Consider the following 10,000-nt stretch of genomic DNA (forward strand, 5'->3'; position numbering starts at 1 on the left):
TTTGGCACATTATTATGGCATGCGTCAGTATATATTTTTGACAGTTTGTTGTCAGGGTGAGTGTGCACAATGCACCAACACATCACGCTATGCATGCCACCCCCACGAGATGTTTGCATTGCATGTGCCAAGCTTGACACCATTTAAAATTTGCCACATTAAGTACTATAGATTGTTTTGCTAACTGAAGAACTAGAGGAAGGAACTATAATTGTACTGTATGGTTTTGAGCTCAAACACATGTAAACTGTGTGAGTGAGGCCTTGAGCTGTTTTTGAAGTTTTAATCCAAGCTTTCGCTGATCTATGTTCATGTTGATCTAGTATACGTACAGTAGATTGGCGAAAGCTTGGATTAAAATTTCAAAAGCAGCTCAAGCCTTACTCAAACAGCTTATTCATTCATTTGAAAATATGCTGTTAAAGGATCACATCAAATGTACAAACAATTCAATAATCATAGCATTGCATTTTTAAAACCTAAATCCATTTTCACTTGACTCAACTCTAAGATTTAAATATCAGTCACCTTAAAGGTTACTGTTGTCTGCATGGTCAATACTCTTTCAGAAAACATGAGCTTAAAGGTTCACATGTATTATAAAAACACAGATATTAAAACCAGCCGCTGACTTTCCTTTCAGGCCAAATTCTGGGTGTTTCTTTCGTTTTGTACTTGATCATAAACATAACGTTAACTGTAGTGTTACCCCCACCCCCTCCCCCAAAACTTCTGCTCCTCTTGTAAACTTACATGTACTTAATTTAAGTACATCTATATCCTAAAATTCTGACGATAAATAACAAAGTTCTGTCCCCCACCCCACTAAACTTACTCCTTAAGAAACTCGGGATACTTACCATTTGTTGGAAAATTCTGGTTGGGCAACTGTTGCATAATGTTAAAGGATTTTGCAAACTTGTACACAGACCAACTGGACAAAATTGCACTTACATGTACCATTCTAATGTTCCATTTTCAAAGCTTGGTTCCCAGGCCTTACCTTCCCTCATCACTAGCTTTCACACAAGAAAGGCCTGAAAACACAAGAATTGGTAAAATGGTAAAGGAGTTTCCAAAATTCCGCTCTAAGTGGAAACTCAAGAGTTCACCTCTGGAGATACTCCATATTTTCCAAGTTGATTTTCCATAAAATGGCAGTTCCATTTGACATTTAACCAAAAGTTGAATGGTAAGCACCCTTGATAATGCTAAGACATTGAGATTGTAGCAGTTAATTAGCTGCTACATGTAATTGGATTGTAGCCTCTTCGGTGTTTGTGTTGTGTAACATAAATGCTGCACAGGTTAACTGTACGAAATTACCTTATTCCTGTGTATAATAAATTAAATGAGATCTTCAGTAACACAATTAACCCATTGACTCCTAATGATGAGTAAAATTGCTCGGCGTTAAAATCTCACTCCCAGCTGTTAATGGGTCAACTCTACAAATTTACTGCTTTGCCTACAGTATTTGTTCCTCTATGTTTGCTGCCAATGCAAAAGTTTGTGGCAGGCAAAGCAATGACCTCTGCTTCTTGACAGGTTTTCCCATCACTCTCAAGCGGATAGAAAAAAAGAAAAAGAAGAAGAAGAAAAAGAAAGAGAAGACTGAGAATGGTCCTGTGTAAGTTCTGTCTAATGACAAACGCAAAGTATTTACCTTATTATTAACTTCTTACTAACCAAGCGCGAGGCCGTACTGGGGAATATTGGCCCGAGGTCGTGGCAGTACAGACCGAGCGCAGCGAGGTCCATACCAAAACAACTGGGGGCCAATATTCCTCAGTACCGCTCGAGCTAGCTCGGTTCGTAAGTAGTTTATTATATGGCTTTTTAATTACCTTTTGCTTTGTTTTTGCAAGCCCGTAATCGGCCCATGGGCATTACAGGAGAATAATGTCCTACAATTCATTGACAATTAGCCAATCAGAGTGCGCGTTATATCGGCTACAAACAAAAGCCATATAATAAAGAAAATTAATGCTCCATGAAATTAAAGTAGTGGAAATTAATGCGACTTAAATCAACGCAAATTTAGCGTAAAACATCTTTTGAATAGAGAAAATTAACGTGAAAGAGAAGGTAGAATTTCACAAATAATTACAGCTGCATAAAGGAGATTAACGCGATTAATACAGAGTTAGTAGTGATCACTGAAACAAATTTATTCAAAGCTGGATGCAAAAAAGTCACTGAACAAAACTGTGCCCTCTAGTCAACAAATCAGTCCTCAAGAAATAATTACAGTTTAATGTAGGGGTTAACAGAAAGAGAGAGAGCTTGTACCTTATTTTATTGTTTTCTAGGTGTCATGAATGTCTGGAAAGGTTTCAAAATTTAGGTTAAAGTAATGGAAATTAAGGGCATGGATTTTAACTCTGCACTTACTCTGTAATTAATTTAACATCAGAGAAAAAACACAAATTTTAAGGATTCTCGTTAATTTCCAATAACAACGTATGTCCATTAATTAACCCATTGACTTCTACAACCCCCTATTGACGTGTTAAATCGTTTGATGCTAGACAGAGGAGAATCTATGAAGTCTTACTCCCAAGGGCCAATACGTTAAGCAACTATTGGCCAGTTAGCTCAGTTAAAATACCATCAGATACAATGTAAATGTTAGAGATCACTGACAATGTGTACTCAACATCCTCATAATTTATGTTGTGGTTTAAATTTTTTCCTGGTTGGAAATTTTTTGAACCAGGTCAATTTTGGTTTTCCTTTGTTTCAGATTATAATAATGAATAATAGACAAGGAAAAATCCAAATTGAACTGACCAATATTTGCTAAATAAATATGACTGGCCAATATTTGCTTAACCCATTGGCCCTTGGGAGTGAGACTTCATAGATTTTCCTCTGCCTAATGAAGTAAAACATTAGCCACATTTGTCAATGAACTTAAAGGGAGTTTAGAGAACAAACTCACTGTAGGAAGAAAGTACTGCTTGTGTTTGCCTTCATAGTGATAGACATATATCCGTATATAGCCAGTCATGCTAAATCCTCTAAAAGTGTTTCTTACGTCATTCATCGTAATAAATCTTTTGATTTAGAGATTCTCCATCAAACGAAGGAGGGGATGCAGTAAGTACTGAAACATTACTCTGTTTATTCCTTTTGCTTTATTTTTGCAAACCGTAAACTATTAGTTTCACTAACTGGAAGCTGGTGCCTTGAAAGTTGGTTCAGCCACCATGCAGGGAGAGATCCAGCAGGGAGGGGGGAGATATCCATCACTTCATTGGAGTGAGTCTCTTCTGAGATCCTTGCGGACAACTTGCCACAATGGCCTATGCTGCACATTGGTGTCTCTGTGGAGTTGGCCAGTGAATGTTAGTTCCTGGCCATGGCAAGTAGCTGGACCCTGGATAGGCTCCCACAACATAAAGCTGTAGATACTCTTTGAAGACTGTGATGATAATCTCTTGCATAGGGTTTCTTGGTAGACCTGTTCGTGCCAGGAGATACCATGTAGATCCTTTCCAAACATACCCACATACATGTAATATCCATCTAGTCTCTCTTCAGCTGGAACTCTAGCATTGGTGGACTCACATCCTTACGAAAGGATCAATTGATTCCAGTCTAACATCCTTGTCTGCCATATTATGTTATTTAATATCTGTTACAGTGAGATGTCCATAATCTTCTTAAAGGAAAAGCCTTTTTCCATATTAAGCTGTTGTTTCATTTTGTAATCATTTGTTTCTGTTTTAGTCACCTTCATTTGAAGTAGACGAAGAAGGGTACAGAATACGGCCACCAGATTCAGAAAGTATCCTTTAAAGAGGAATTCTTTTTGTATTTTTACTCCAATACTTTCCATATTAAAGAGAGAACTCTAAGTGTTAAATGCACAAATAGAAATGAAACACACTCACTGCAGCCAAAGAAGATTGTTCAGCTGTCTGATAGAAAACCCCAAAAAACCCAATGGCAAAATGGGAATGTATTTCCCAACTAAATGCAGGCACACAATCCTCTGGGGGCGAGAGGTGATAACAAGATAAGCAAATCTTAATCAACAGAAAAGCCTCAGTAAAAATAAAATTTTGAAAGTCCGAGAGGTGAGATGAATACATTATGACAGTCCAACCTTGTAGATGCTACAACAGAAAAAGACTACATGCTCAGGGGGCAAACATGCGTTACTTACCAATACGAAAATATTTACATTCTTTGTCACTGCCACTTACAGTTTGACTCTGCCAAATGTAAATACGTTTTGTCTTTTCAAAAATATTTCCCGACATTTTTACACAAGAATTTCAGAAAACAATAAGAAAGTCAAAAGAAGGTATTTCTTTAACAATCTTAAGGTACAAAGTCAGGGGGTAACAGTTCTTCATCAGATTCTGATTCAGATGATGGTAAGTTATATTATTTTCATTGTGAAAGGACCAATAAAATGGTTTGCTAAAGAGTTACATTGTGAAAGGACCAATAATTTAAAATGGTTTGCTAAAGAGTTACATGCGCAACTGTAGGAAAGCTTGAAGTCAATGAATTAGTGATGCCACATCATACTTCTTTTATGACTGTCTTCGGTAACACATTCCCTTTTTATTCTGCATAAATGCCAGAATTAATTACGAATTTAATTACGGATGGGTAACTTCCTGCCATAATGTGCAAGGCATTATTTGATGAGAAGAGGCCTTGAGCTCAGTACAAAATTTCTTCTGCAGGGAACATTTTCTAGGAATTTTGAAAAGCAGAGAAAATAACTATTATACATGTATGTACATGCATTATTGTTATGGCGATTGTTTGTGTGTCAGTTACAATCCTAAAAAGGGTCATTGAAAATATTACTGAAATCCATGTTAGTTATTGTGCTGTAAATAATAGAACCCGTCTGAAGTAATAATTATTAATCACTGTACCTTGTGGCAAAACCCTTGCAAAATTTGTATTGAAAATCTTGAAGAAACCCATATGCATAATGTGTGGCTTTATGGTACATTGTATTAGAAGTGGTGGTAATCAAGACCTCGTCTTTTGCAGATGAACCTCGCAAATTACAAGTCGTCATAAATCCAGTGGAAACTGACAGAGTTCCTCAAACAGCATCGGTAGATGAAATTAAGAAAATTACTGGAAATTTAAGTCTTTCTTCACCCTCATCAATGGTGAGTTCTAGGCTCTAAAACATCAAGGTACAGATTATTTTTCGTAAATGTTTTGTTATGAAAACAATGAAAAGGTAACTGATTACATGTACACACTGACTAGAAGTTACTTACCCATGCAAAAAAAAAAAAAAAAATCAATATCTGTATTACGATGTTTACATGTAAGACACAAGCACCACGAAGGAAAGTGCTTTTCAAATTATTTTGTAAATTGTTTTTCACCTCTTAGTTTTCACAAAACTTACTCCTAAAGGCAAACTAGCTTGTGTGTATTTACTGAACCGATCACTCAATTTTCATAAAGAATTTTAAATATTTGAAGTCCTCTTGCAAAGATTTTGAGGTGACTTTTCTTGTCCATATAAACATGAACTACACACTCTGTAGCTTGTAAATTTTCTTTTCACTTCTTAGTTTTCACAAAACTTACTCCTAAAAGCAAACTTGTGTGTATTTACTGAACCCATCACTCAATTTTCATAAAGAATTTTAAATATTTGAAGTCCTCTCGCAAAGATTTTGAGGTGACTTTTCTTGTCCACATACACATGAACTACACGTACACCCTGTACCTTGTTCATGTTCTTTCTGTTAGGAACAGAGCCCTTCCAAGGAACAAAATAATACAGTATCTTTTCTTATTCTTAAAATTAATAGTTTTCCTCAATATACAATAATTGAGAGAGATTAAAAAGCTTGCAAGAAGAGCTTTTTGTCAACAAAAATACATCCATCAGGTGATACGTTTTTACTTTAATTTCACTTAAATTTTTTTCAGAGAAGAAATCTAAGTTCTTCATCAGGTAAGTGGACTTAAAGGTAGCTCTCCATCTAGGTTAATGCCAAGTGATTTCTATCATAATATTTTTGTGGTTATAGATTTCATCCATACTGTACAATTCACATTTTTATTAATAATTTGTTGAAAAAGTGGCTCAACTTTTCAAGTGCATGCATGTATGCCAATTTCTACTGTTAGACATAAGTTAGAGAATTAAAACTATTTATGAATGTATTTTGTGGTTTCATTTTTGCTTTGTTTAATTCAAACCAACCAATCCAGGGTTAATGGTAAAATTTTAAATTGCTGATATTTTGAGCATTTGCCCTTCGACTTGAAGGACTCGGTGTTTCTCTAACAATCCAGTTGATACCAAATTTTAGTACTTCGCTAAGACACCATTATCTGACATAAATTTTTGTTACCACAATTTAAAACATTACAGGCACATCTGATGATAGGGGAACTGATAATATGTTATAAAAAAACATGCACTTGTATAAAAAGAGACAAAAAATTATTATTATTGTCAATGATTGGTTTATTAGTATAGGTAATTGCGTTACGCACGTAAAATCAAGGATTAATATCTAGAGTATCTCAGTGCAATTTCTGAAAATACAAGTGATTTACAGTTTAATTTTACATGGAAACTTGTGATGATAAACTTTTGTTTTATTAAGGTCAAAAACACTCTGTTGTGCCATTTCATTGAAAGCCATTTCAGTCTTCAGTTCGCATCAGTGAACTGTAAAATGCACAAATCAGCTGAATGAAATTTGATTTTTTTACGACAATGCCAAAGCAATGAAACCAGCCCTGTTAAAAACACTACATGAAAATAATGACAGTAATTTTGTCCAGGGCAATAACCAAAATTACTGAAAAACGCCCTCTGTCTCAGCCAATCAGCATTAAGTAACTTTGCCCTCCATGTTATATCAGAAGAAAATTTACAACAGATGTATGGGTACCACTCCTTTTACCAGTCTGCATGTTACCCCTTTTCTTTGTTTACATTTTACACTAACTGACAACATCTTCCATTCCATATTACCTTTAAACCAGGTTGTTTACTCCTTTTCTTTGAATATTCGGGTTCTTTGTGTGTTCATGAAAGACTAAATTAATAATCATTGTTATTGTTCTTTTAGGTGAAGGGCTGAGAAACAGATCAAAGTCAGCAGGATCGTCAGCAATAAAACTGTAAGAATTATATAAAATTAACATTGAATTATGTAGCATTTGCTTATAATACTAACATAGATTTAGCCAAGCGTAAAAGTGGAGCTCCTGGGTTATTTATTTTTATAATAAGTGAACCTGCGATCCAATCGAAACCCAGTACCTGGTCAGCAGTCAACTTTAAGAAACAGCTGGCATTGATGAGCTCTAAACTTGAGCCCACGATTTGGCCATGTGATACTAGTCACATTGTCATGCGTCACATTGTCATACCAACCACGCACCGGTGGCTCAGGGACTGAGGACTGTCACGCAGGAGGTCGCGAGTTCAATTCCGGCTGGACCAACACTCAGGGTCTTTAAATAACTGAGGAGAAAGTGCTGCCTTTGTAACTACATCTGCAAATGGTTAGACTTCTCGGATAAGGACGATAAGCCGGAGGTCCCATCTCACAACCCTTCAATGTTAATAATCCTGTGGGACGTAAAGAAAACCCACACACTTGTCACTAAGAGTAGCGCACGTAGTTCCCGGTGTTGTGGTCTGTCTTCTGTTGTGTATCATGGTTGGGAGGGTAAAAAAAGGGCCCACAGTAAATTGGTGCTAGCTGTTGTGGCGCTCTGCCAGCTTGACTGGCAAAGTTAAAAAAATGAAAAATAAAAAAAGTAGAGGGGTGGACGGGCGTACAGTCATACGGTGACCAAAACCATATTTTCTTACCCGCGGTGCCCTGCGTCTGGGTGCCTTTTGTGTGGAGCTCCACTATAAATTAGAAAATCCCTGAAGTGTCCCTCATTGACAATTAATATTGTCGGTGTTTGACAGAGTAAAATCTTTGTCTTATTCTCAGGATTGAAGGATTAAACATATTAAACTATGTCACCGAACTGCTTAGCTCTCATTATTTTGAGTGACCAAAAATTAATAACAGAGGCGTGCCTGACTGGTTGGGAAGCTGGACTTGTAACCTGGAGTGCGCACTCAGGTTAAAGTGCTGCTCTATCCACCTGTTGGAATTGTTCTGTGTAATCTTAAGTTCAACTACTGAACTGTGCTTCTTGACGGACATGTCTTCCTCTCTTATGTTTCAATCTTTAACGCTTTCACCCCTAACCTGCCCCCATTAAGGGGTAAAATCGTTTAGCGTCAGACACAGCAAAATCTGTGAATGTCACTCTTAGGATAGAAAGGATTAACTAGTTTTAATAATCAACTACCCCCTTGACTACTTTTATCGACCCATAATGTCATGTATGTTTTAGGAGGTTCTGTACATAAATATGATGCTCTTATTTACTGTTTAGAATTTGCCATGCTTCCCTGAACTGGATGTCCATTTTTTTTATGGCAAACCTCCCAAAATGTGTGACATTTTGAGTTGGAGAGAGTTTATAAATTGATGCATAATAAACCTGTACTTTAATTTCTCTTTAATTTTATAGTAGAAATAACCATTTTTGTTATTTTTTTACGCCTTTGTGCTTCGCAGGTCACGATCAAGTGATGATTTGCTAGACATAGATTTCAGTCAAACCAGTTTTCCATCTTTAAGCAGCGAGTCCACATCTCCAAGATCTCAGCAAGACTCCCTTCAACTTTCCACCAATGATGTGGCAAGTACAAATGATGCAGAAGTAAAGTCACAGAGCGCAATAGATCTGAGATCATCAGCTGCGGCATTGCCTTCATCTAGTCCAGGTATTTCCAAATAATCTTATAATACATGTAAGTTGGTAATAATATTACAGTATTACGGTTAATGAAGTTGTTATTATGATCATTATTATTTAGTAATAGTGATTTAACTGAGTGGAGTACAATTCAGGGAGTAATAGTGCAAGTGGTTACAGAAACGGTCGAGCACGCAGACTGTACGAGGCTGATTTGAAATCACGAGCATGTAAAATTACATGTAAAACCTCTATTCCATTGTTTTGTTACTAGAATCCAGTGAAACTAGAGATCCAGATTTCTGTGAAGTTCCACCCTTGCTTCCAGCTAAGAAAGGAAGTGCAGTACAGCAGGAAGACTCATCAGAAACTCCACCTCCCTTGCCTGCAAAGAGAGGATCTATTTCATCGTCCACTACTGGAGACTTTTCTAGAGGTGAAGGTGCGACCACTAAACATTTAAGGAGGAGTAAAAGGAAGTTTAGCTGAGGTTGCAAATATAAAGCACACGCACACGCACACACAGTATCCAAATTGCTGGCGTCAGAAGACGTATCAGTATTAGTTAGACTTTGCTCAGTGATCAACTTGAAAACGTTTCTTTTACTTACAAGTGGCATTCAACTTCATCTAATTCAGTATTCAGGGAAAAGCAGAGGAGCATTGCATTTATCTTCAAGTCTCTGATCAAGCTTTCTCATTTTAACTGGATAACAACACTACAGAATTTCATCTAATTTTCTCTGGAATTTAAGTGAAGTATATTAAAGTTATTACCGGAGATAAGCGCCGGCCTGGTGGGCCCTCTAGGCTCGTAGCGGACTATACCTCACCTTACCTTATAAGTTATTGTAGTAGTTGCAAAAAAAACCCTTAAATTAAAAGTACAGGTTATACCGACTTGGTTTGAAACACATATAGAGGACTATTGAGTTGCATGTGTGGACTGACTTAATTTTGTTTTTGGTTTGATTTTTTTTCCATTTTAACACATTTGGACATGCATCTTTCTGTTGTTATTAGAACTCTTTAGTATGTAGTACAGTATGTGCAAAATAAATTGTGTCATTAGTTTTGCAAAGGAAGACAAAGAGAAACAAGAAGAAAGGGCAAAAGTAGAAAATAATAACTTTGAAGCATTATGACTTAATTGTGCCTCAAGTTATTCAGGTAGTTTTCCCGTGTTGTGTTTTGTGGTTTTGAGAAGAGT

The 10,000-nt window shown here is 36.5% G+C and overlaps 1 protein-coding gene across 2 annotated transcripts in view; it reads left to right on the forward strand.

The window, feature by feature from the left end:
- The window catches only part of LOC138023750 (F-BAR domain only protein 2-like), a 41,733-nt gene that overhangs the window by 16,596 nt on the left and 15,137 nt on the right, over positions 1-10,000 (forward strand). The window contains exons 12-20 of one of the 2 annotated variants that reach the window (XM_068870811.1): positions 1,549-1,630; positions 3,072-3,102; positions 3,736-3,793; positions 4,338-4,388; positions 5,026-5,150; positions 5,932-5,956; positions 7,089-7,140; positions 8,610-8,818; positions 9,065-9,232. In XM_068870811.1, the coding sequence (XP_068726912.1) occupies positions 1,549-1,630; positions 3,072-3,102; positions 3,736-3,793; positions 4,338-4,388; positions 5,026-5,150; positions 5,932-5,956; positions 7,089-7,140; positions 8,610-8,818; positions 9,065-9,232 (801 nt within the window). The remainder of the gene's footprint in view (positions 1-1,548; positions 1,631-3,071; positions 3,103-3,735; positions 3,794-4,337; positions 4,389-5,025; positions 5,151-5,931; positions 5,957-7,088; positions 7,141-8,609; positions 8,819-9,064; positions 9,233-10,000) is intronic. The other variant, XM_068870812.1, reaches the window with a different exon arrangement.

The sequence above is a fragment of the Montipora capricornis genome, chromosome 11 (genome assembly GCF_036669925.1).
Source record: "Montipora capricornis isolate CH-2021 chromosome 11, ASM3666992v2, whole genome shotgun sequence".
Taxonomy (NCBI): domain Eukaryota; kingdom Metazoa; phylum Cnidaria; class Anthozoa; order Scleractinia; family Acroporidae; genus Montipora; species Montipora capricornis.